We start from the raw sequence: 27,822 nt of genomic DNA, 5'->3' as shown, positions 1-27,822 counted from the left end.
CTTGTGCTTTAAGTTCACCTCTAGTACAGCAGTCATAGCCCTATTAAATCAGATCAGATTCACTTCCCTGCCTACCACGCTCCACTATCTTCCATTACAGGGAAATAAAATCCAAACTGCGCCACTGCCTGGCTAGCCCCTGCCTGTGCCTGAACTCACCTCCAACTCCCCTCTTTCCCCCTTTCCTGCTGTGCTCTGGCCAACATCAGTCTTCCCTCTGTTCCTCATGGCCCACTGGGACGTTCCTGTATTCTTCTTTTCCCTGTCCCACCAGGTTCTTCTCATAATTCAGAGCTCAGTTCAAGTGCTACCTCACTAGAGAAACCTCCTGTGACCATTTCCCTAAATAGAAGATCAAACCCCCACTTCTCATCTCATGATCTCCTTTGGTTTTGTGACTTGTGCTTATGCTCTGTTTGTCTTTTAACTTGTTTGCTTGTAGCCTTCCCCTGTGGAATTGAGCAGGGCAAGGGTTGGGTCCTGGTCTGACTCATATAGCATCTGTGCCTAGCACAGCGCTCCACACACAGTGGATACCAGACAGTATTTGGGGAATGGGTGAAGGAATGAATGCCTGAACAGAGCAAGTGTAAGTGACCAGGGACTGGGAGGTACCTTGCAATATTGCAGAAACTATGCAATTAAAACAATGATAGAGACACCCTGTGCATACTACTACAGGTACAAGGGAACTCCATGTTTGCTACTTTGACATCACTGCTCTGGTCTCCGCTTCTTTTCCTGCTTGTTTTCTGCTGCTGGACACCCTACTTCTGAAGACCAGGTAGGTAGTGCAAGAGTGTGGCATATTTGATGAGCTCCTACATAGAACTCCCGGGAAAAAACCCTCTTTACCTGCATGCTGGCTATGTCTGTTCTATGAAAGATCTCTATAATTTAAACTCATCAATATATACTTGATTAGGTCACAAGTGGTGGAGATCATTATTTCTAGTTTTGGTAGAGCCATAAAGCCCCCAAATGTACAAGTCACTTTTGATTCAGCTCTCTCCCACACCCTGACATCCAATCATTCATTAAGAAATGGTAATTCTATCTTTAGAATATATCCCAAATAGTCCATTCTGGTCTGAGGAGGAAGGGATAGTTTTAATATTAAGACCTCAGCCCTTCCTGAAAATGTAGAACAACAGTAATAATGGTTAGTGTTTAGATGGAACTTCCTCTGTATGTTTAGACACTATTTACATATTAATTCCTTTAATTACTACAACAAATGTAGGTGCTATTGCTATCCTCATTTTCAGAGGAGTAAACTGAGGCACAGAATGATTAATTTGCCCAAGGTCATATAGCTAGTAATAGGTAGAGCTACAATTTTCACCAAAGTGGGCCAGTATGTGCTCTTAACTCTTAAGCTATGGTGAGGGGAACAAAAAGGTGTCAGTCCATCTGTGCTTTATGACTAGGGAGAGAGTTAAGGGTTCTGGAAGGGGCAACCATAGTAGGCAGTTTAGGAGCTCGCCCTGCCAGAGCCCATCCCAACCTTCTCTGAAGGACCCTGGGCAGATTACACTGCAAGTAATGAGGTCTGGTATCATGGGGTTCAAATTTCGAAGTGACTGTGGAAAGAACAAAAAGAAATAGCCAGAGGGAGACTGAAAAATGCAGGAAAATGGGACCAAAGCCAGAGGATTGGGCTGACAGCACACAACGGTGGAAACGATGAGTAACAGACACAAGGACAGCTGCTAACCTGCCTGAGAGAAGCACAGCAAGGCGCTAACAGAGCTCTGCGAAAGGCGGCAAAGGGGAGGTGGGGCCAGGAGAATGTGAAACAAGTGAGTCAATGTCACCTTCACAGGAGCCATTCTTTTTGTCCGAGTCCGGAGCAAGGGATGCCTCCTTCAGATCCAGACTTTATTTCCGTCTCCCCCTAGCATCTCAACCTCAGTCTTCTCGTCCATAAAATGGTTACTACTATGTTAATTAAAATAGATAAACTTAGTTGAGCATCAGAATCCATGGGGGCGGCTTTATAAATCTCCCTTCACACACACACTCACACTCATACACACACACACACACACACACACACACACACAAGCAAGCCTTATAGAGGCAGATCCAGGGGGCGGGGCTAAGGAAGTTGCGTTTTCAGAAAGTATCACAAATGGCTGTGTAGGCAATGCAGTCTTTGGGATTCACTGAACCCACTACAGCTTGCCAAGCAACACAAGTGCTCCTTGGCCCCCAGTAAGGGCTCAGCAAATGTTCATTTCTTGCCTCCCCTCTAAGTCATTGCTAAAACACGTTTTTGCATGTTTGGGGGTGGGACTGTCACCAGTATATATTTTTGTATTCTCCATCACTCATTTCATTCTTTTTTTACAATTAGAGTTTGTTCATCATCCTTCTGTAACCACTAATAGTGGCAGTTAGGGAGAAAAAAAAGAGTGTCCGTGTGATGATTTATCCAGAAAAGCTGAATTACTGTACCAAGAGAGAATGAGTGTCAGCATCAATGGATATTTATGGGGAAGCTGTATATTATAACTGTGCTCATTAGAGATGCTGTAGTTAAGGTTCTGTGAATGTTAATGGTCTGTATTAGAGGAATAATGATAGAGTCTTAGCAGCAGCAGTTCACAGATATCCCTGGACCACATTTTTTCACCATGAAACAGATCTCCAAAGTAATCTGATTTATGCCACAGAAGAAGCAAGCATGTGTCAGGGCACCTCTACTTTGTGGGTAGTCTTGTGGTTGCTTCAGTACAAGTAACACAAGGGACACAGAGTGCCGAGAACAAAAATGGACAGAAGGCCCTTCGGCCTTCTGCTTGAAATCCCCATGTGCTCTGGACTTCGAGGCAGGTTGGCCTGGTTGGAAAGGACATTCACCAGCTTTGGGTAGGGCGGCCCTACATCCCGGTTTGTTTAGGACAGTGCCTGTTCACGCCTGCTGTCCCAAAGTCATTGTTAATAGCACACCCCTTTTGCTCTCAAAAGTGACCCAGTTTGGAGGATAAACTAGGTCACTGTAGTTTTAAGATCAGAGAGAACTGGCTTATTCTTAGTGATGCCTCTTCTAGCTATGCTAGGTGATTTAACTAACTTCTCTGATCTTCAATATCCCCTATAGGAGAGGAGAGACCTACTTCTTATGGTTGCTTGGTATAGTCTGACAGCAGTGTATTAAATGCCTATCTCAGTCCCTTGTTCTGGTAGTGACACATGTTATCCCTGTCCCAAAGTCATGAAACTGTCCTGCAGGCTCAGCCCTATGCCATGCTCTCAGGTAACACTTGATCTTGTTGACTTTGCTTAGCCATGGAGAATGAAAGGCACTCAAACCCATGCTCTACATACCAAAGTTATTGCCACCCATAGGCCACAAGCAAACTACTGATAGGGTTCAGGTCTTATTCCTCCTCCTATCTCTTAAAGTACCTGCTATGGTCCTATTACCATGTAATAGCTTATAATAATAATAATTATGGCTAACATTTATTGAGCACTTATTATGTGACAGGTGCTGCTCTATGTGTATCACTTTTTTTCAGTCCTCAGAAGAATTCTATGAGGTAGGCACCATAGCCATTATTCACATTTTGTGAGTGAATACATCATCCAAGGTCACACAGTTGGTAACTGAGGGAGAAAAATGTAAGGCCTAAGTAGTAGTGTTGAAAGGTTCACACCTCTAACTGTAATTCCAACTTGCATGCCAAGTATTTTGTTCATGTTGATAACTGGTCACTTAGACCAATCCAAAAGATAAGTAAGGCATCTTGCTTAGTCATACAACTGTGAAGTATAAAGCGCTGATTAACTTCAAATTTAGTGTTTTTTTTCTGCTGCTTTACTCTCTCCCAAAGAGTAGGCCCACAGTCTGTGTTCATGAATTCAATTAAAGAATAACAAAGCCTCTAATAGAAAGTAATGTGAAGGATTTTTTTCATCTGAACACCCCACTTTTCCCACCCATGGAATGAACTAGTTGATTTTTTTTTGACACTGGTTTTCACATTATCCTCTCTGGATCTCTTCCTTTCTAGAACCTTCCATCCTTCTTATAAAGGATTCCAAATGGGTAGGCTTTGAGACTCCAATCCAGCTTCAACCACAGCTCCCCTTCCATTTGTTTATATATAAATTACTGGGTACATTTCCTTTGAATATAGATTCTGGGGTTTTATAAAAAGCTTGAAGACCATTCCTCCATGAGACCAGTGGCAGGTATCTTAGCACAGCAATGGAGTGATCACTGTTTTGTTCAGACGCAATTATTGCCAACACACAACTGAGCAAACAGGACATCAGGCAACTGCTTAAGCAAGCACTTATCCCTTTCAACATTTGCATTTGTGGAAAACAAGTTTTGGGAATGACTTAACAGTGAGCTGTCTACAACTCTGCTTGATTCCATTCATGACAGCCTGGTTTTTCAAACTGTGAAGAAAGAGCCAGATATCATTCAAAGTGATAATGTGATACCACCCAAATGTGAGTCATGGACTGAGAACAGAGAGGGGGATGAAAAGGATGACTACTGTCTTTGGCAAGAACCTGAAGACAGTGGATGGCAAGGCAGGTCTACAAACATTCTAAGAACCTAGAAACATAAAATAGCACATAGGTAAATGACAGAGCTAGTGGAGAGAACATGAGCCTTCAGACCTATGACCTCCCAAAACTAACCACTTCAGAGGTCAGAGCTTAGACCTCATGTTTCTCTCATCCCCCATATCACAAAATCTTTCCAGATCTACCCATCATTTGCTCAAATTTACTCACCTCCCTCCCTGTGTCCCTCTCCCTATCTGTAGGGTCTCACCCTCAGCCCAGACCCTTAGTAGTCCTTACTTGCCTGCTCCTTTGACCTCTTTGCCCTGAGACCCATTCTTGCCCTCCCTCTGCTCGATGTGGGCTAATCCCTGTCAACTACATTGCCTGAGCTCCCTTGCCAACCCACTCCCACTTAGATTTGGACAACAGGACATGGTATTTGGATGCTGGATAGTGGCAGGAAGGGAGAAACACTGAATTTCTCATTGGGTCTCTTCAGGCAGGGCTCTGGCAGTGGTGGCGTCTCCTCCATGGCTTCAGTTTCCACCAGACCTCTTGCCAAAGATCCCTGCTCTGGCTGGACAGCTCCCCTCCTGCTGGACAGCTCCCTCTGCAGCCTTGGCCCCTCTCTGTCCTTCCAGCCCTGGGGATGGTGGCACCTTCCGACTACTAGACTATTACTAATTTGAGTTGCCCCACTGTCCTCTGGCTTTGCAGCTCTTCTAACACCTTTGTAACTAGTTTTCCACATTAAATTTCCTCTATCAAATTACCTCGTGTGGGCTCTGTTTTCCTGACTTCATCCTGATAGATACACATAGATAATCCCATTAGCTTCTTAATGGTCTTTCCAGCGGCCAGGCCACCTGCTGCAGGCCACCAAAGTGACGCTAAGAATTGTAACCCTAACAGTGCCACTCCACACCTGAGAGCATCATGGCTTACCAGACAATCCCAGTTTCTAAGCACTACATTCCAGGCCCTTTAGTCCCTGGCACTGGCTTCCCTTGGTACCTTGTCTCCTGCTCCTATGAAGGCATCCTGTAGTCCCACTACCCTAGACTCTTCATCAGCCCCTGGGATATGGTGCACTGTTCCATATTTCAGGGCCTTTAAACATTCAGTTCCTTCTTCCTGAATATTGTTCCACCTTTGCTCTGGTGCCAAGTTTGCATCATCCTTTAAGACTTTACTTCTTGGGTGAAGACCTCCCTGGACTCCCTTGGGCAAAGTTTGCTGCCTCCCTACTGTGCTCCCATGGCATCTTCTAGACAGCCCCTTAGGGCCTGAATTACATCAATTGCAATTAATTTTATATGTCTACCTTCTTGAGATCATTAAGATTCTCAAGCAGCTAGCCCTATTCATCTTTCTATCTCTAGTGAGTAGGGGACTTTCTGGCAGGTAGGAGTCCTTAGAAAATGTTTGGTAAATGGACGAACGAATAAATGCATAGAAGTTGTAAGGGAACTCAAAAAAGATGGGCTCTCCAGCCACTAGAGCTGTGGGATTACAGAAGTCCTGAAGGTTTGTCACTGCAGGCATGAGGACGGATGCCAGCCTGGCGTGTTCATCTGTGTTCATCACAAGTGTTCTAGAGGGATTCCTGAATTGGTGGGGAGGTTAAACCAGCAGCTTTTAGTGTTCTCCTTAACCCTGAGATTCTAGGAATTTCAGATTATATCTCAGAACAGTTTTGTTAAGTACTGCAAAAAGAAAGCCTGCCTGAGAAACATGAGATGGGGCCAACTTCTATCTCCTTTGTGGGAATATGCAGATTCAGATTCCTTTCCCTTAGTTCAGGAAGACCTCCTCTTGTGTGACATCTATGTTAACTGCATTCTGATAATTATCATTTCTCTACAATGTGGTGCTTAATGAGGAAGTGAAACTGACAAATGTTCAGACTAGATTTAATTCAATTATGAAACATCTTGATCCAGATTTCAAACTAAAGGAAAAACCAACTGCTGAATTGTGAATGAAAATTTATTTGCCATGAAAGATGGGAACAGGGCGGGGGTAGGGAGGGGGAGGAGGGGGTGGTTAGGAACAGTTGTCCAGAGAATTTCAGCAATTCTTCACATTAATGGACTCACTCTTCCTACATTTGTATCAGGGAAACGGAACTAAATCTAGGGCAAGGAAGGGGTGCCTGGGTGGATCAGTTGCTTAAGGGTCTGCCTTTAGCTCAGGTCATGATCCCAAGGTCCTGGGATTAAGCCCCATGTCAGGCTCCCTGCTCAGCGGGAAGTTTGCTTCTCCCTTTCTCCCTGCCTGCCACTGCCCTGCTTGTGCTCTCTCACTCACTCCATCAGATAAATAATTAAAATCTTTAAAAAAAATCTAGGGCAAGAAAAATCAAGCAAATATTGATGTTGAGGGCAGGGGTCTTGCACAGAAAATCAGGCATTTGGAGGGTGGGAGGCAGGCAAGGCCAAATGAGCAGCTCCCTGATTTTCAGAGGGAGGAAAGCTTTCATTGAGATTTGTTCTCTGGGACTCACAATTATCTTTTCAACACCAGGATGAAGAAAACAGTGCACAGGCAGAGTGAAGGGTCAGGAAAGAGTCAGACATGGGTGTGCCTCATGGAACTCAGGCTAAATGGGGAGAGAGGTGTGCACAGCCATCCCTGGGGCCAGCGTGAGCAGCAATGAGTAATGGGAGACAGAAATTGACCTGATAATAATTCTATGTGGAGGAAGAGGAGATAGGAACTTGGCATTTTTTTGAATCCTAAAAGGCAGTAGGTCTTAGCAGAAATTGTGTGGGTGCCTGAGTCAGAATCACCTAAGGTTCAACTTTGGGCTTTGTCACTTACCAGCTTTGTGACTGTGGGTGAGTTATGCAACCTCTGGAAGCCTCAGCTTCCTCCTATGTAAATGACGTCTACCTCTCAGGTGTGATTACTGAATGAGACAGGCTGAGACCACAATCTAGGCTGTCCGTGGCACATAGCATATGCTTAATAAAGTCGACCTGCTTTTTCCCCAGCTGAGATCCCTTAGACTCAGCATGCATGGCTAGTGGCCTGGTATTATACCACAAAGAAAGGAAATGAAGGGAGGCCTGGACTTTGGATCTGATCACTGGGGTTTTAACCAGTTTCTCCCAGCGTGGCTCCCGTTCGGCACACAACAGATAGATGTAGAGCCCTGATGTCAAGCTCTCCAGAAGGAAACGAAGGAGGAAGAGATTTTCTAGGTACCTGCTCTGTGCCTAGTGGTTGCTCAGTGTGGTGCCTCGATTACAATGCTTGCTTGGTAAACTTATTTCCATCCAGAGCAGTGACTTCACAGGGCAATGCCACAACTTATTGGTGTTCACTTCAGAGTGGGCAATTAAAGCCAGGGAGAGAAGGATGAAGATGGCGATGGGGTCTCTGGGGTACCTGGCTTGGTAGCTTGAGAAAGTGGGAGCAAGATGATGGGGTAAATACTAGACTTAATAAACACGGGGGCAAGTGAATGTGAAGATAGATGTGTGATCCTGAGGTCCACTCCTGCAGTCACCTTCACAGCATAAGGACCTGCTGCTGGAATATTCCTAGGGCCAGAGACCTCACTGTTCTTTGAGAGCTGTCCTTTCTTCTGAAAATCAGCTCAGATGGTTTCAAATTTCTTTCTGATGTTGAGCCCAGATTCGCCCTCTCTTGTCATAAAACTTGAGCTTTTCTTGTAATCCTAGGATAACCTATAAAGTAACTGGAGCAACTAATACACACCATCCCTCAATCTTTGCACCCCTGGGGTCTTTGAAAGCAATCCCTCATCCTCACAGAAAATGCTCTCATGTTGCTTCGTGAGTCTCCAAAAGCCCTGAGACATTGGTCAAGGATGGTGGTCATTTCCACTCTGCACAACAGAAAAATGAATCTCAGAAACTCGAAGTGATTGGCAAAGATCATACCCAAAGTGAGGAAAGAATCTCAGGAGGATTCTGATCATTCTTTTCAATTCCTGAATCCCTGTTTCATCCAAAAAAAATGAAGGTTGACACTAACTTATCAATTTGACAACCTATGTGTCCTTCCTATTTATCACTTTGCCCAACTTTTAAGTTTCTCTTTTGAAGGCCAAAAAATGTTCTGCTAGAATCCATTGACTGATAATTATTACTGATAATTACAAAGTCTTTCATGGTTATTACAACTACATAAAAGGGGTTTAAACTGGACAGTTATAAGGTGAAGGATTCTTTTTCAGCCATAAGAATATTACACGAGGTCGAAAGGAGGGGAGGGGAGAAGACAAGTGCTGGATGTTTCTCATGTGACAGCGACATGAGGCATGCTAAGGGTTAGGTTTGTGTCATTGAAACAGTTGACCGTGAAGGTTAAGTGTCATCTAAATTCAGTGTTGTGGGGGCATAACAGGGCCTGAAAGAGGCACTTCTGTAGCCTGTGAATGCATCATTTCACTTGTCCCCCTGCAGAATCAGAATCATGTTCAAAGGCTAAAAGAGTGCAAAAAGCACTAAATAATGGATGTGGTAATGGGCTGCTTAGCAGTCACCTTCCTCCCCACTCAGGGATGTGCATTCCTGACAGCCCCAAAGAGGCCAGGATGTTTGTCTAAAGAACATGAGCAGCATTATCAGCCAGCAGAAAGGAAGACTACCTGCATGTCCCCTGTTTCTTTGAGAAGGAAACTGATGATAAATTAATTGGTTCTGAGTGCTGCTAAGTACAGGTAGTGGAAACTCAGGCACCCAAAGGACCTCAATGATATGCCCAGAAGGTGCTTTGCCTGCTCAAGTCCTGCTCATCCTTCAAGGCTCTGCCCAAGTGATACCTCCTTCCTCCCTGTCTCCCTAGTCAGCTAACATTCCCTATCAGCCAGCATCTGTGCTCCTGGGGTTCAAAGGCCCCTGCATAAAAATAAAGGCTGTGTGCAAATCTTCCAGCTGCCTTGACTAGGAATAGAGGAAGTGTATATTTTGGGGAGTGAGTGGGATTAATCCTTATCTTGGCTCAGAGTCCTAGGAAAGGGTGGAGTGGTGTGTAGCATGACCCTAAGAACAAATCTGCTAGAAGGGAACATTAAAGATCTGGATTAAAACAAGCAAACAAAAGCATCCTAACATGTTATTTGTGAAAGAGGAACAAGAAAGGAGCCAGTACAGCTTAGCACCCCAAGGTAATGGGGCCTGGTGGGCACTAGGGCATGGATGCATGAATGTGGGGGAGGAGAGTGAGGAGACAGGATCGGCTTTCTGTCATGCCTGCAGCCCAGCTGATCGAGACAAAACTGTGCTGCCATAAGCTGATGCACCGAGGTGGGTGAGACCCATAAGAAATGTAATGAATTCTAACTCCTGTGCCAAACTCTGGGATCCAATACACCAAATGTGACACCTCGATGAGTATATCTCTGACCATGGAAGGTGACAATGAGCCAGGGACTGAGCTCCAGGACAGAGATTTTGGAGCTGCAATCAAGATCCCATTGGATTCAGGACCCTCAAAAATTTACATGAGTACATGTGATAATACAAGTTGTTGTTACTGTTTTCTGGGGAAAAATTACACCATCAAAAGTTCAAAGAGATCAGAAATCCCCAGAGGAGTTACTTTAGAGAGAGTGATGATTAAAAGGGATTCCTGTCCTCAAGGAGCTCACAGAAAAGAAGGTGAAACAAATAGAATGTAACAGCTCACGCTGTTGAATACCAAGTCTGCACCAAGCACCATAGTGATTCATATCCTTCAGTTCATTTAGTCCTTAACACAAACACTCTAAGGCAGGTACTGTCATTAACCCCAAAGGCAAGGCCTTTGTAAGAAAATCAAGGTCCAATGGCTCACATGGATTCGTTAAGAAAAAGTAACAATGCATTGTGATCATTGCAAAGAGAAACACAGAGGTCTCCCAGGGGGGCTGATTACTCTGGGGGTAAAGAAGGCTTCCCAGAGGAGGTGTGCAATCATCTAGCACACTTGCAATCCCCTGCTCGGTGAGAACTGTTTGCAGCTGCATCGCTTGTAATGGCATCAAATGGAAATGTTCTAATTAATCTAATCCATATCCCCTGTTAGGGGTTTTACATAGATGTCTCCTTTAGTCCTCCAAACAAAGCTGCAAGGCAGGCATTACTTTCCATTTACAGATGATGACCCTGAGGCTTAGAGATGGAAAAATATGCTCAAGGACGCTTGGTAGGTGGTAGGGATGAGAGCATACCCAGGTCTGATGCTGAAGATCAGGCCATTTTGTCTGGGGTTGATTTGTGGTTTTCCCCAGTGACTGCCCCAAACTAAGTCTCTTATTGGGCTCGGGGCAGACCTAGACCCAAGCAAGAAGAAACCCAGGGTATCCAGAGCAACAGGTCACTGGGCAGTCACCCTTCTTGTGGGAAACTTGTGGAAGCCCCCAAACTGCCTGGAAGGAAGCTGCTTATTATGCACTAACTTGGTTGTCTTTGGTTTACTCATCTTTCTGGCTAAGGAGCAGGTGGTGAAGGAGCAAACAGCAAGATCATAGCAGGGATTTTCAGAGCTCAGAGGTATCCTAGGGAATATGCACTCATCAGAGAGGCAGGTCTATAGGAGCAAGCCTGTAGGACAAGAAGATCCCAGAACACTGAGGGATATGGGATATTAAAGTACCTCTGGGAGGTTTAGTCAAGTAGGATTAAGTTTCCAATGCATATGCTATCTTCCCCTCAAAATCATTTAGCAAGTTGGGTTCAGTTGCTCTTTTGGGTAGATGAGAATAATGAGGCAAAGAGAAACAAGAGAACTTATCAGAAGCCCCATAGGTAGTAAGAGCAGGAGCTGAGATTCCAAATTCAAGCATCTGCCTCTCCCTTAGAGTGGGTGCTTTTCACTTGCTACCTCTCTTCTGCTTTGAAAAATGTGGAAATTGTTCATGGAAAACCCAGCATCACCCCAGCTGCTTCTAGGACTCTGTGGAAACAGAGGGCTGGGAGTTACTACAGGCCATTCAGGCAGCCCAGTTATTTCCCAAGCAAAACCTTACCATGCCTATTTAGTGCCTATTTCAGAGTTAGAAAAAACAGGGAATTTCCTTTAAAAGAAAGTTCCAGGGATTTCTATCAATTCCTTCTACAGGGCAGGGTCATTTGTACATTTAATTCCTAGCATGGCTGTGTCATGCCCAACTTCCACGTTCCAGGCCCTGGGCTTACTTCTGGTCATCCACGGACCTCAGGAAGCTCCTGGGTATAATGGGCGAAGACAAGAGTTTCAACACTGTGTGCTAAGTGTTGTTAAAATAGAGCAATGATAGGGAGCAGGGTAGAGAGGTAGGGGTGATCTGCTAACACTGGGTGGAGCAGAAGACCAGAAAGTTTCCCTGAGCCCCTAGAGCCTGAAGCTAAGCTGGGATGTTAGGGGAGGATGGGGCTCCTTGAGGAGGCTGCAGAGTTCACTAGAGCTGGACCAGGGGGAGGTAGACGAGAGATATGGGCTGGGGCTGGCATCTGAGTGTTGTGTATGTCAGGCTAAGGAGCTTGGATTTTTTTTTTTTTTTTTAGGTTTTAAGCATGGAGATGGTGTAGCCAGATTGGTTAATAAATTCACAAAAAACCCAGGCAGCAAATGGAGCATGTTTTCTCACGTATCTAAACCTGTTAGGGGCAAGCGAGGCAATTTAGGCACAAATTGAATTGTAGGGAGCTGTGTGATGGGAGCTGAACCAAACAGAAACAGGAAGAACAGACCAGTGTCTCAGTGACAAGGAGGCCTGACAAATGTAAAGGCCTCAGGGAGAAAAACAGCTTTTTCTCCAAGCGGCATCATGTTATATGTTCTCTATTACGTTGTAGACTGAGTTTGTGAGGAGGGCCCTACATCCGGATATGCTTTTTTTATGAAATCTAAAGCCCGTGGGCTTCCAGAAGCAGTATTTAGGTTGGGTATGGTGGTTGCAGACAGTGTAGAGCAAGGGACGCTGATAGGACAAAAAGAAATTTCATCAGGTAAAAGGGGAGTGGGGGCAGGAGAGGGTTAGAATGAACCAGAAAGACTTTCAACTCAAGAAGACAGCAGCTCAAAAAAAAAAAAAAAAAAGAAGAAGACAGCAGCTCATGCTTGGAAGGGACCACAGGAGGTCCTCTTTCCCCTCCACCCACCTCACCATGGGAGGATGCAAACAGGTGGTCTGACCTGTGGTCTCCCGGCCTCTGCTTGCACAGCTCCAGTGTCAGAGAGCATCACTCCCTTAGGTGCCAGATGTTCTATCCTTAACAGCTCCGACTCACTGTTCAGGACAGTCACTCTCACGCTGGGCTGGATGTGGCTTCCTTGCAGTGCCACCCACCAGTCTCAGTTCCATGAGCTGGCCAACACAGAACAGTGTACTCCCTCTTCCAACCAGTGGCCATTGGGGCTTCCATCTCCATATTTATGGTTTCTTTTCTCCAGGCCAAGTATTTCCAGGTCCTTCAGCTGTTCTGTTTCCCTGGGAATGGGGATTCAAACTGCCCTATCCATGTGACCTTGAAATCTGCGGGGATGCCTTCATATCTCTCACACGGTAGGGTTTAGGACCAATAACAATGTCCCAGATAGAGTCATTCAGCCTCACAACAGTCCTGTTAGGGTCAGAGCTGGAACTCCTGAGGGTCTGTCTTCTAAGCCTGTGCTCTTTCTACCCATTATTGAGATTACTGTGATCAACAGTGACCAAACACCCTAGTTCTTTTGACATGGGCCGTGGCCAAGTCCAACTTCCCTCTGAGCAGAAGTTCCTCAGTGTCCCTTGAATTATGTACAGAGGGCACCTTCTGGGTGCTGAGTGGAGGTCCTACGTACTGGCCTGGCCTAGCAGTGGCATGGGGCAGTAGCACAAGCTTGAGATTTTCCGTTTCTAGGAGTCCTATCAGCTGATGGGGTCTAGATGTAGTGGACCTTCTGGGTTTTTACAAGCCCACTACATATGGCCTTTTTCATAGTGGTCTGGCCACTGGCTGGACCCTCATATACTCCAGAGGCTCTGGCCAGCTCTTCTGCTGTCCCTCTGAGCCCTGTGAACCACTTTTAAATTGGATGGGCAACTCTCTTCTCAGGATCGAGATACTGCCCTCTATTTGACCAGGTATATAATAAAGTTGGCTGCAGACTCTGACCAAGGAATATCTGAAACCTTGAGACCTTCAGACATAGTGGTTTACACAATTCAACTCACTACCACCCATGGGGCCAGACCTTGATCCAGACTGGCACTCTTTCTTCATCTCCACCATTTTTGCCTTATGCCTCCTTCCCTCCAACTCACAGAGGAGACCTTAGCATGTGGACTCTGGCAAAGCTCTACGAGTTGTGGACACCTATTCAGAAGAGGAGTTCCCTTCCTCAGGTTGTAGGCACAGTCTCATAAGAATGCAGGTTACTGGAACCTGGCAGAAGAGAGGAGGTATACTTACACTTACAGGTTGACTTTTTGGCACATCATAAACACCTTCCTTCTTTTGGCTGGTGGGAACCTGTGGAAGAATCAAATTTGATGTAGTCAAAACACTTTGATACTCTTTCAAAGACTAAAGCAACCACACTTCAACTCTAAGCTAGCTCAGTGTGTATGAGGATAGCGCCTGAGGGTCCCAAGTCAAAGGGGCTACTGGAATTATAGGGGCAGCAGACCAGGCTCCTTCCCAGGGACAGCTAGATGAGGGAGGACTGTGTGAATCACTTCACAAATGTTTGCAGGGTCTCTGCCACTGGGCTTCTCATAGAACCATGGAACAGGAGGCTGCAGAGGCCTCAGGGGTCACATGAGGGAAAAAGATAATCCTCATTTCACCAAAGACAAGGAGGTGCTCCAACTTGTCCAGAGTGATTAAAACTAGTTTTCAGCTGAGCTTAAGCTGCTTGGTGCAAAGATTGAGATCCAGTTTAGTTAAAATATAGCAAACATTGAGGTCTCAGTATCAAGAATGGCTTCTGCTGGGATTGTGGACAAGCCAGGCGATATTCACCAAAAGTTTTTTTTCTTTTTTCCCAAGAAAAGGGGGCATCAATGGCATGAAAAGCCTAAGACAGGAATCTAGAAAAACCTCAATTGTCTCTAAATATGTATCTGTATTTTCTCCTCCCCCTCCTTCCTCTTACTCATCCATCTGATCTTACTGGGTCGCTTGGTAATGGTATTACCCCGAGCAGGTCCCTTAGCTTCTCTGAGCTTCACGATTATAAAAATGGGTGTTACTGGCTCTGCTTCTCATCTGGGTTTTGTGGGGATCAAATGAGAAAAGAGATGGTAAATAAAAATGATTAGGAACTATAGTGGTGTGAAGTGTTAGAATGATAGCTGCTTTCACCGCTGATACATTATATAGGTAAGTATAAGAACTCATTGTATAACACTAACAACAGTAGATATGTTGAATACTTTTCTAATGAGTCAATCAAGGGCTTTACACTGAAGCATTCTGGCTTGAAAGCAATCAGTTGTGCTTCCCAGCAACCAGCACCGCGCAGCTCGCACCTCCCTGGACGCCACAGCCTGTACTGGTTTTACAACTGTCTGCTAATCTGTGTTTCTTGTCATCAGATTGGGAGCTCCTTAAGAGCAGGCACAGTGCCTAAGTGCTTACTCAGTAGGCATTTGGTAAATGTCTTCTGGGTAAATGTATCATAAGAAATGTGGGCACCAGTGAAGAAAACTAAAAGTGTCTTTTAGGCTTGGACCAGCTAACTCTTCCACAGACAAGAAGTAAGAATTTGGGCTCATTTCTCGAGTCCCTTTTGGTATTTCCATCCTTATCAGCTTAACTCAGAATCCTTATATTGCTCCTAAGAACTTGGTATTAGAATCTTCACTTTACGCAGCAGAAAGTGAGGCTCAGAGATGTTAGGGAGACTTTTCCAAAGCTTCCAAGCTCATTAAGTGAGGAGATTCAAATCCAGCTCTTTCTGGCTACCAGACAAGACATTTATTACTAATGGCATCAACTAACATTGACAGGGCGCTTTCTGTGTGCCAAAGCACTGTTCTGAATGTTTGTGTTTACAGGTATTCTCATGCAAGTCAGTTGGGAGAGGGTGACAACCGTCATTGTGTTGCGGATGAGGCAAAGGAAACCCAGAGAGGGTCCTGCAGGGGAGTAGGCTGCCAGAGTTGGAGTCCTGGCACTTTGCCTTTTAACTACTATACTCTACAGACAGCTGCATCTCATCCCTGTTTCCACGGTCCCCGTAGCTGTTCTGATGGCATCTTTCTCTTTGACATCATATTCTCCACTTTCAAAAGGTGGTGCACATTCTTGCAGACATCAGGACTATGAGCGGGCATGGTCGTGTGGAAGATGCACTTTCTGAGCTGCTCCTGCAAAACTCAGCTTGCAGGTATCCAATGAAGAATGTAATTTCTTTGCTCCTGATAACTGGCCTCCATCTAGAAGGAACCCTCTAAGAATGCCTACCGAGTCCTTGTTAACAAGGGCCGATAAATTACCAGCTCGCACTTGTATTTTTACTAGCTCACCTTTTCCTGAGCAAAATGAACAGCATTTCTGTTCCCCGTAATTCACTGCTCACTACGGGCACTTAGCAAGTTGAACCGCAGCTGACTCTCAATTATCCCTGCAAATGGAGGAGAAGCGGCAGGATGGATAAACCCAAACTGCATAATTGAAAAAGCTTTGCTGCTTGGCTCTCCCATGGGTGAGATATCCATCTGCCTGTTTGTCCTTTAAGATTTATGTCAGCTGGGATGTCTTCTTGGGAGCCTTGCATGGTTCTCTACCTGGTTGGAGACTTCCTCTGTACTTTTGAGACCTCTGGAATACCCTTCCACTAACAAATAAAAGTGGCCAAGAACCTATTATGTATCATGATCTGTGCTTTGCCTGGGACAATGATGGCGAGTGAGCTGGATATGGCCTCTCCTTGAAGGAGCTCCTTATCTTACTGGGGTGGGGTGGGGGCTGAGGGTGGGGGTTGGGGGAGTAGCTGGGAAAGAAATCAGGCTACTTACATGAGTGCAAAATGTGCTTTATCTTATATGGGAGCTGTCAAACCACACTGCAGGTGTAAGCTTGTGCAGGACAAGGCACATATTTTACAAACCTGTCTCTCCACAGGTAAATACTGGTTGCATAGGAAGTGTTTAAGCATCAAACCTTTACTGTGTATGTGCTAAGAGCAGAACACTGGCAGAAGTGCCTGAGAGACAGCGGAGAGAGCCTTGTCCTGATTCTCATCCCCGCCTGGTGGGTCCATGCTGCCTATAGACCATCTCCCTAACAAGACATTGTAGAGTGAGCAAGAACAGTTCTGGACCAAAAGGAAGTGGGAGATCTGGTTCCCGATTGCGGCTCTAGCACAGGCTATGTGACCTCAGAGGGTCTCTTTGTTCTCTGAATCTCAGTCTTCTCATCTCGCTGTCAGAGGCACTCAAAGGGGTGCCTAGAAGCTCCCTGTGAGTTGGGACCGCACTACGGTGTATCACATCTCCACGTGGCAGGCACACGCCAGGTGCTCCATACAGAACTGCTTTTTGTGTTTTTTTTTTTAATTCATGAGAGAGAGAGAGAGAGAGAGAGAGAGAGAGAGAAGCAGTCTCCAGGATCAGGCCCTGGGCTGAAGGTGGCACTAAACCACTGAAGCCACCTGGGCTGCCCCAGAACTGCTTTTTGAATGAAGGAGTTAACAGAGGTGCAATTACTGCAAAAGCTATACATTAAGTGCTGTAGGTACAGAAGACACTTTTTTAGCTCAGTATCATACTAATAGTGTTAGAGAGGCAGTTTAAGGGTTGAGTGACTAGGAGTAGAGACTTCTCATTTTAAAATAACAATACTTGACACATCATGGGCGATTAAAAATGATTTTCGAACCAAAGAACGTGAAAAATGCCCGCGTGGAAAGCTGCAGTCTTGCTAGCGTGGGAAGCTTGTTAACATTTCTGTTCTCAATACCGGGTTGAGAAGCTGAGGCTCTGGCCTTGGGCCCAGCACTTAAATCAGAGGACATGATTTTCTTACGTTTTAAATTGATAGTCATCATAGCTATTCTTATCTTACTGAGTTACTGCAAGGGTCAAAATTAAGTGAGGTGTAAAAGCCCTTGTACCACAAGGTTCCGTGTTGTTTTACAAAGATGACTGATAACTTTTTCTGATGCACGCAAAAAGAAAGACAATTATTATTAATCCGGTTTGGAAAATGAGACTACTGATCCTCAAAGAGAGGTTACAGTTGCTCAAGAGTCTCTCCCTCCCTTGCGCCGGAGTTATAAATAGCAAAGTCAAGCGAGGTTGCAACTTTCCGCTAGGCTCTCTGACAAGATGAGGCAAGCAAGTCATGTTCTACTTCGCTTAATACATCATCATCAGACATCTTGATCACATCCTTAGGAGGCAAAGGGAGCTAACATTTAGAACCTACTATGTGCCAAGCGGCCAAGCGCTTTACACCTGCACATCACTTCTAGAAGCAGATGACACAGCATCCCTCATTTTATTGCCCAGGAGACTGAGACACAAAAGTTATGTACTTTATCCAGGGCCACAAAACAGCTAACAGATGACACCTGGGGTCTGTCTACCTCATTCTGGAAAATAGGGAAGGGATGAAAAATCTGAGGCCACCGTGGGCCACACCAAAGACTGAGAAACACTACAATCGACTCAGGAGGAATAGCTATGGAACATTCGCAGGCCCTTAAAATGCAAAGAAGAGCGAGGTTCCTAATCACAGCTCCTTAAAAGCCTGGCCTTATCTTCAGGCCCAAGAGCTTATCTCGAGTTAAGCAAATTGAGGCCCAGCTGACTGGCAAAGCAAGAGAGGAGAACAGAGGGTGATAAAATATTCATTTCCTTAAATGGTACCTTCCTGCTCATGATGGACAAGATGGGAAGATCCGGAGGTCAGAACTGTTAAAACAAGTGTGATTTTGAGATAGTGACTTGAAACCCGCACAGAATCTAATCATGCAACTTGGCGTCAGGATATTCTGAGCTCAAAAGAGCCTTGGGATTTATTTATTTACCGAGGTCGGAGGGACCTGGCTGTGAGGCAGGATGCCACTCCCTGTAGCTCTGTGATGTTGGGCAAGACACCATATCTGTGTGAGCCCTACCGTTCTGCCTGTGAGGTGGGAATGATGGTTCAAGCCTCGCAGTCTTGTTGTGAGAGAGAAGATGTTGCATGTTAACCTCGCTCACAGAGCTGGCCCACAGTCAGCACTCAATAAATGTTACCCAAGCCACGTGTGCGGTGACTTCTAAGAGGCCTTGTCACCCTGTGGAGCAAGCGAACATGTTTCCCTAAAGAATCACTGTCCTGTGATGAGGCATGAGTTGCAAAAAGCAGCAAAGGGCCTGTCCGAGAGACTCTTCAGTCTTAGTTGTTCATTTTACAGATAAGCAAACTGAGGCTCAGAGTAGGAAAGGAACTGGATAAGCCAGATGAACCGTTGAGCTGGTACCTGGACTAAGATTCCGAATCCAACACTGTGTGACCCAAGAAGTCTCTTCTTTATATCCTTCACAGGATCTTGCTTCATTCTCATGACAATGAGTTATGGAGAAATTACGCCCCTACCTTTTCTCTGGGGAAACAGAGTCTTAGAGAGGGCTAGTGTCCTGCCCGCTACCACTCAGCCAAAGGTAGGTGCCCGGTTCTCTGTTAGCCTACACCAGTTCTTCTCACACCTCCAACACTACCCTCCACCCCCACAGGGCACAGTGGGAGCCTCGCCGACCACAGCTCAGTCGGAATTCAGAAACCTTGCACTAAAAAGCCTAATTTTGTCTTAAAAGGTATTTTTTTTCTTCAGTGGATGACTGGTTAATGGCTCCTTTGGCCTCACATTCAGACATCACAAGGTTGTGGCAATTTAAAGCCTGACACTGAGAATAAATATGTAAGTTTTCCATGTAAAGATGGAAACTTTGTGAGCAATGATTTTATTTTTTAAAGTTTTTAAAAAATATATTTTATTTATTTATTTGAGAGGGTGAGCAAGAGAGATAGCAGGAGTGGAGAGAGGGGAGAGGCAGAGGGAGCAGAAGAGGGAGAAGCAGATCCTCTGCTGAGCAGAGAGCCCAATATGGGCTCGATCCCAGGACCCTAGAACCCTGGGATCATGACCTGAGCCGAAGGCAGGTACTTAAGTGCCTGACCCACCAGGTGCCCTGTGAAGGATGATTTCTAAACAAAGCTTCAGTGCACAGCCTCCAATCCAGAAAGATCCAGTGGACAGAAATACTTAGATTATTACTCCAATGGACTGGTTTAAACCAAGTTGTTGGTAGAGCTGATGTTACACTTTGGTCTTTTAGAATTCTGTGCATTTGACAGAAACTGAAAATCTGTTTTACTTTCATTACACAAGTAATGCATGCCCAAGGCAGAAGAGCAGACTGCACAACCGAGTAAATTAAGGAAATTAAAATCACTTATTAAATACATTAAATTTTTTTCTTTCCTCCATAATGTTTATATTTCAAATTAAGGCTAAAATTCTAATTAGTGAAAAATTGGATGTTGTCATATTTGTTTGATGTGTTGCTATGGTGCAATTTCTCAAATTCTTTGATAGAAAAGCACTGGGGGAGGACGTGTGAGTTTTGCTTTCACTCACACTGGGTCTGATCTCAGCCCTAAATAGCTATACAGCGTCCCCCCCACCCCAGTAACTCAACTTCTCCGAAGCTCAGTTTTCCCTTGTAAAAGTGGGATTAAATACTTACTTTATAGCATGTTTGTCAAAATTAAATGAATCACAAAGTGTGTACAGTATTCTTCATATAAGCAGACATTTAAGAATATTAATTTACCTTCCCTTTAGGAGGGGTAAAACCTTGAGCTGTACTTTCTCTTATTCAGTTAATATCCCCAATGCTGACTTCCAACAGCATTTTTGAATTTGTCCTTGATTTGCAGTAGTGCAAATGGCTTTTTAAAGAAATCTGATGAGCACCCTTTTTCAGAGAGATGAAGGACCCTCCTTTATCATGGACAACAACTCTCCAATGGATTACAGTCATTACAATGGAATCTTTGATTCTTGAGTCCATTGAAAATAGTTAAGATCATTAACTATTAAAACACCCCTCTCAATGGGCCATTGAACATTTCCACAACAAGGCGAGGAAACTACTGGTCAATTGGTCAAAGCCAGCTCAGAGGAAGGTATTTTACCAAGCCAGGATGACAGGGAGAGCAGTGTGACCCTGTGAGGCGGGCCCCCCTGGTTCTGCAGACCCCTCCGGACACTGAGTGGCAAGAGCGCAATGGAAAGAGAAGCAATTTTATACCTGATAAATGTTTTCTTCTGTTTCGGGATCACGGATTGGCTCGTGTCCAGCCTCAAACACAATGTACTATTATGGAGCGGCCAGAGAGGAAAGGTCAGAGGGGAAGAAGAAGGAGGAAAAAAAAAAGGCATTTGGAATTCAGGATACAAATCACAGTGAGCATTAAAGAAACAGTTGCAACAGAAAACACCCTAAAGAGACAAGTGGATCACTGAAACACTGCACGTGCCTTGCATGCTCCCCCTGACTTTTCTAAGGAAAACAGCAAGGGTCTGATGGCTGGGCGTACAGCAGTCAATGCATGGGACCCCCTGTGCATTCTTCTGGAGACGCGGCCTCTTCATTCGATGGCATTCGATTCAATAATGTCTGCGTGTGCGGTACCACTGAGGGGGAATGACGTCTCCTGGGAACACCTGGAATCCCAACTTCATGATCTGGGTTACAGCTGTTGCCCCCCTGGCTTCCATAAAGCCCGATGTCCTAACTTAGGCTCTGATGTGCTTACAAATCCCAAACCTCCTCATCCCATAAATATCACCTGATATTATATTCTTAGTTTTAAATATTGAAAATCAATGTATTCTCCTGTGCATGTTTCAGACTCTAAAGGGCTGGGCCACTTCAAACAGGGCAGTATTCTCCATTCTCTGTGAGCCAGCTCAGGGGCTGAGCTCCTATTCTAGACAAATCGTCGCCCCCAGCATTCTACACCAAGGGCATCCTGCTAGGCACATCTTTGGCTTTTGTTAAAAGTCATATATGCTAGATACTTCTACTTCAAGTTATTCGTATTATATTACTTATTGTATCCATATTATCTCTGTCCCAGCTATACCAGCTTTCTGTGTGACAACAAGCACTGATAAACAATGCACGTGTGACACACACACATATGACCCACATGTATCCAGTTAGAAATACAAGTTTCGGGTTTTATGTCCAACAAGTCCATTTTTGGGCTCCTTTCTCTCCTTGGGAATAAGCACGAGTGGGGTTGGGGATGGTGGTGGGAGGCCTCCTCTTCCTTTCTTTCTGCATCTGTTTGTACAGAGCACAAGCTTGGGTCCGAGAGAAGTCATCTCTCTGGCCACACCTGGGCAGCAGCCTTGCCGAGTTCAGGGAAAGCTATGGACTAGGATGTCTCTAGGATCTTCCTTACCTTCCTTCCAACAGCCCCCATGGCATGAGCCGGCTCATCAGAGGGGCCAGAGAGACCTGCCCCGACAGCCTTCGACATAGCTTACAGACTGCCCTTTGGGCTGGTACCCCAATGTCACCAAAACTCAGTCCCCATCCCGGGTTCCTAACTCAGAGAAGAGGCCATCTCATGAACTTGGAATATTCAAGAGCCTCCAGAAAACACCCAGCTCTGGGATCAAACATTTACAGATTGTGGAGGGGGCCGAGGCTGGGGCAAGCGGGGAGAAGCCCATCTCCAGATCCCGTGTTATGGATGCTAGCCAAACTTCTGTTCATTTTTATGGAAATCCACTCCCCGAGGGGCTGGCAGCTCTCACCCTCAGAACTAATCTCAATCCCTCTCCAGGCTTCTGTAGTCAGGGGGTTTTTCAGGGTTTTGAGGAAGTGTCTGTAGCACGGGCCTCGCCATTCCTGACCCTAAGAACCCCGACGGCTTTCAGAAATTACCTGGTATACAGGATCTTCAACATCCTCTTCCAAAATTGTCTACAGCAGAGCGAGAGAAAGGAATTTGAAAAGCAGAGGATATAAATAAAGGGAGAGGTTATGAGACTGTATTCAGAAAACGCAGGACAGTAAAGGAACCAGCTCTGGGGAGGATAGGCTGCTGGGTCACTTCAGTTTGAAAACATACAGAGGAAAAATGAAAACCTTTATAGCCACCACCTCCCCCACCCCACGGTTAACAACAGCAAATGCAATTGTATTTCTTTCTGTTCTCCTCCCCAGAAATCTTCCTCAGAATTCAAAATTTCAGTTTCTCTAACACGTCCAGAATTTCAGAAAATAAAAGATCTTCTCTAACGGCTTGCTTTCGGTGCCTGTAATGTACACGGGGACCTTTCATCTTTGTTTATTTCTACTTGGCAGCAGTAGGACAAGTCCTGACTGTCAAGTTTTCATATCTGTTTGTTTTAAGTCCCAATCTTCTCTGGCACTCGGATAAATTCACAGGTATACCTGATACACAGCTTGTTCACACTGCTTATCCTTTTGTGCCTTTTTTTCCAATTCTTCTCTTTGCTTCAATTCATAAATAAGTTGAAAGAGATCTCTCAAGTCCAGAATAACAGGTTCAGCCTGCAGTAAACGGTGGTATAAAGCGCATTAGTCAGGGAATGGTACGGAGACCCAGCGGCCTGTTTCTGTTTTTTGCCTGCTACAACCCACAGCCCTTCCTTTTCCTATTAAACTGAAAGCATTCCATCTTTAATTAATTCTACCTTGTTTATATTGGTTTAGCAAATTGCATCTAGGCTAAAGTTCATTTCTTCAACTAATTATATTTGCAAATTCATAATAATCATAAGCATAAAAGGCATTGCTTTTATTTATTAGTAATTTCGAATACAATAAAATTAGGGTAGGCCTGATGCAAAACAGCTATTTGTTTTCCCTTATTTTCTTTTTAAATGAGGCTATGAGCACAAGGAAACTTATTTGTATAGTGTGCCTCCATCCAGCTTAATCAGAAAGGAAAATAATTAGTCATTACGAAACACGCATTAGAAGAAAACCAACAAGACTGGATGGGCCTGAGCCTGTTTCCTTGCTCTGAGGCTATTTGTGCTCTGGAGATGGGAGCCTGAGCATCAGCATGGCTTCGTCTGACATCAGAGGCGGCCTTCAAAGACCAGCAGCGTGACCGTACGCACTGTCCCCTAAAGCTACAAGGAAAGGAGCCCTCCTTGGATGGGGATACTCACCGCCTGGGCTGTTTTTATGGCAACAAATCTGTGATTCCCTTCCTTCCCACAAACGTATCCAAAGGCCCGGTGATCTGTGATGTCCTTTGCAATGTAGGAAATTTCGTGAACAGCATGATGATGCTGAAGGGCCTATTGGAGACAAAAGGAAGAGCATATTTCACGAGACTTTCCCTTCGAGCTGTTGATCAATAAGAGTTATGTTTCAGCTACGTGTGAACAGGCCCGAAGGGCTCTGGGAAAGCTGTTGGGTCCAGATGGAAGGAAAACGAGCCGCGCCTGCCCTTGAGAGATGGAGGCTTCCCTCCATGGTCTTAGTGCTGTGACCAGAGAGATAAACAGGACTGCTCATATGCTGAACGAGCGTCTGCGGCGGTGCGTTCCTGCAGCTTGCCAGGGCCAGTCAGAGTAACTCAGCGGTGCAGGCTTCAGCTGCAGCTCTCTTCAGGACACAGCCCGGCCGAAGTTTGGGCTTAATATTTAAGACACTTACGTCCCCAGGGACTCTGCTTGCTATGGTGGAAGAGTGCAAATATAGGAGGCCCCATTCATATTCACTGGAACTGTACACTTGTAGGGTTACCGTCCTTTTTTTGACAGATGGTGACAAGAGTGCCTTGAGGAATGAACACCTTTTGCTATCTTACCAAAGTCACCATTTGGGCTAGAGGTAGCTGGGCTCCCTTAGTTCTGAGGCTTTTTATGGGCTTGCTGCTCTGTTTGCAATGCCCATTCTTTTATCCATTTGCCCGAATCCTATTCTCTTTTAAAAGGACATTTGAAGGGCACCTGGGTGGCTCAGTCGGTTAAGCATCTGCCTTTGGCTCGGGTCATGATCAGAGGGTCCTGATACGGAGCACTGCACTGAGCTCCCTGCTAAGCAGGGAGTCTGCTTGTCTCTCTCCCTCTGTACCCCCCTACTCGTGTTCTCTCTCTAATAAATAAATAAAATCTTTTAAAAAAGGACATTTGAGCAGCACCATCTCTGTGAAACCTCCCTTGAACAAGGCTTGCTTTCCCTCCCCCTGCAGAAATAATTCCATAGGACTTCAGTCTCTACTGATCCCCAAATTCCTGAGTCCTCACACATAGCTCTCTGTGTGGGCTCCTGCTTTCAAAGACCTTCCTTCTCTGACACATTTGCCTGATTCCTTGCCTGTCTTCCCCACCAGGCTCTAGCTTCCTCAACTCTGTCATGCTATAAAACCCTGCACTGTGCCTGACCCACAGTTACTGAACTCAAGTAAGTTGGGATAGATAGTTAATCAGTAATTAGAAAATCTTTTAACACTGATCTTCCCTCCTTTATTACCTAAGCCTCAACAAATAAGGCTCACCATCCTGTTGGTGATGATCATCTTTATGGCCATTTTCCTAAATTAAACTTACTTAAGGCTTATATAAGCAACTGGGCATTATATGATGTGCTTAAAGCCATTATATAAGGAGCCTTTTTATTATATGAGGTATTAAGAGGCTTGAATTCTAGCTACTGTGTGAACACAAGGCACTCACTGTACTTCTCTAGAGCTTCATCCATTCTTCTACACAACAAGAAGTTTGTATCAGATCAATGGCTCCTAACCCAAAGCCCTGCATCTCCTTGGGTCATTAAAAGTAAAAAATAAATAAATAAAATAAGTCCTAAGCAATTTTCAACATTTCAAAAAGCAAAACAGAAACTTATAACTATCCTTAATTAAGATGACACATTTCATTGTACATGCAAATGAAAATGCCAAGATCATTTTAGCATTGTATCAGGTTACTGTTGTCCTCCTTGTTCATCTTTGGGAAGATTCTCTTTGGCATTTAGTTATGGGGTTGAATCATTCAAATAGGCAAGTGAATGATTATAAATACATTTTTGGGGGGTGGATATAATTCTTCCCCACTATGGAGTCTGTGAAGGGAGGGAGACATGTGACATAAAGGGGACTTAGTTATGAAAGTGGTGGGAATCACTGGAATAGATGTTCTAGAAGGTCTTGTTCTATCAGCCCAGATCCTTTAGTCATTGGGAAACTTGAACCACACAGCCAGCCTCTCAGGTCAGTGGGCATGTGGCTCTCACTATGGCCAGCACCTTAGCTCTAGACCCCTGTCCCTGGCCTTCCAAAATGCCCATTCCCAGACTGTTGCTGTCTTTCTAGGCTTCTAACCTTATGAATCAGTTCTGCCTTCAGAGGACGCCCTGGCAAGCTGCAGGAACGCACCTACTTCAGAAGAAGTAGAATTTGCTGCTGTACCTTAACCTTCTAGACTCTGATCACTCACTAACTTCTCTGACTACTCTGGGGACCCTCCCTTCAGGTTCATGCCCTGTCAAGTTGCTCTCTGTCCGCTGAACATCATACTTGGAGGGTGGTGTCACTGTCTGGTCACACTCACCCCTAGTCAGCCATAAGACAACTGCATGATACTCGTGAATTCTGACCCAAATAAAGTTGGTGAGGAAGGAAATGTTTGTTAACAAAAGACTCAGAATTCATTTATCCTTGTTTCATTAAGAGGACATACTTAGCTGGTGGAGGAAAAGTGCTCAAAGAGTGGTAGCTTTTTCATGGTGTTAATGATGTAAAACTGATGAGATTTATATTCACCCAACACAGGGGTATTGATTTATAGGCTTTTGTGAACTAGAATGGTATGCAGCAGGGGAAAGTGGGAGACAAAGACATCCTCCTTCTCTCCCCTTTCCAGAAAGTATTTCTCTCCCTGCATAATGGACAATGTTATCTGCGTCGCCTAATAATTCAAAGTTTGACGACAGTAACCTATTGATTGCCAAGTGGAATATTGCTCTAAAATTAAACTGTGATTAGAAGTCTTCCTGGTGGAATGAGATTTGGAGATGATTGTGCAAGGGTAAAATATCACCTACCATGCAAGACAGCAGATGGAGATGCTTTAATTCATCTGGGAATCCTCATTAAGTGTTTTAAAATCAAAACATTTTTAACGCCTGATGATACCTAATATTGCCTCGCCAAGTGTAGCTCTGTGCGTGCCTGAAGTGCCTAAAGATATCTGTAACATTATCTTTTCCCGTAGTTAATTTTATGATGTTAAAAAGGATTGCTGTGAAAGTGGCTCATTTATTTGGAAATGAAGAATCATTAAGGGGGATAGGTCTCTGCTTCCTCCAACCTCAACTGTGCAGACATAATACAGATACGTGGAAATAAAATATATCAGGATCCTGATAACCCCCATGGTCATATGATTGCATTCATCTTGGCAACTCGGAGAATCTGGCAAATACTTGTTCACTGAGGCTCAAAATTGCTCCATGTCTTCAAGTAGATTCTATCAGCATCATCAAGGCCAAGGAACCTTAAACATCATACTGTTCAACTGAATTTATGAAAGGATGAAGGGTCAGAGAGAGAGTTCTGGCGGGACCAGTCCTAAATGGAGCCCTCGCTCTCCCTAGGAAGGATGACCAAGCACTGAGAAAAAGAAAGCAAGATTATATAGGATCAGGGATTCTAACCCTTTGACTCCTCCTACCTCCCCAGTTCAACAACAAAGCCATGGTCCCTGACAGGCTGGGATGAGGAAAGGGAGAGCCTGCTCAGAGGCAGAGCTGAAGCTGTTCTGGCTTCTGGCAGGTGTCGGAGGTTAGACAGGGTCATAAATCAGAAGGTCTGGGGTAAAGGCCAGTTTGCTCTAAGGATCTCAAAGAAAAAGGTCAAGACGGCACGCTCTGGGAGTGAGTGCTCAGGAGCCTGTGGCTCTCTGTGGTGTCTGCTGAGCAGTCAGGCTGGAAAGGTGTGGGGAGGACCCTGGTCATGGGAAATGAAGACCACTCCATCCCAGGAGAGTTTCTGAGGGGAGCTCCTGGGGCAGCACCAGTCGTTCTGGAGGCAGGAGACAATACTGGGCTAGAAGAGGGGAGGGGGAGGAAAGGCAAACCCTGGCCATCCTTCTTTCATGTTTCCTTTGGAAAATAGTTGTTGTTGTTGTCTCAGAAAAACAGTCTGGATATTCAAGTCCTGGCAAAAATCAAAGCAGGTATTTGGTTTTAGAAAGAGTCTCAACACCCTCTTTCTCTGCCACGGCTTTGTCCGTTTCTCCCATCCTGAACCCTCCTCGTTCTATTGTGCATGGAAGTTGTTACTGAAAAATTCTGGAGACAGACTGCACGTT

General features: G+C 45.0%; 1 protein-coding gene across 23 annotated transcripts in view; it reads right to left on the bottom strand.

Moving 5' to 3' along the window:
- The window catches only part of DAB1 (DAB adaptor protein 1), a 1,117,693-nt gene that overhangs the window by 44,689 nt on the left and 1,045,182 nt on the right, over positions 1-27,822 (bottom strand). For 20 of the 23 annotated variants that reach the window (XM_049110389.1, XM_049110401.1, XM_049110397.1 and 17 more), the window contains 5 exons: positions 23,671-23,802; positions 22,925-23,044; positions 22,412-22,450; positions 20,762-20,827; positions 13,923-13,982 (listed from right to left, as the gene is read on the bottom strand). In XM_049110389.1, the coding sequence (XP_048966346.1) occupies positions 13,923-13,982; positions 20,762-20,827; positions 22,412-22,450; positions 22,925-23,044; positions 23,671-23,802 (417 nt within the window). Of the gene's footprint in view, positions 1-6,557; positions 12,959-13,922; positions 13,983-20,761; positions 20,828-22,411; positions 22,451-22,924; positions 23,045-23,670; positions 23,803-27,822 lie in introns of those variants that run through there. The other 3 variants (XM_049110399.1, XM_049110400.1, XM_049110402.1) reach the window with 2 other exon arrangements.

This window comes from Canis lupus, chromosome 5 (assembly GCF_003254725.2).
Source record: "Canis lupus dingo isolate Sandy chromosome 5, ASM325472v2, whole genome shotgun sequence".
In the NCBI taxonomy this organism is placed as follows: domain Eukaryota; kingdom Metazoa; phylum Chordata; class Mammalia; order Carnivora; family Canidae; genus Canis; species Canis lupus.
Note: the sequence above shows the minus strand (reverse complement) of the source record. Positions and strands in the feature narration are given on the sequence as shown.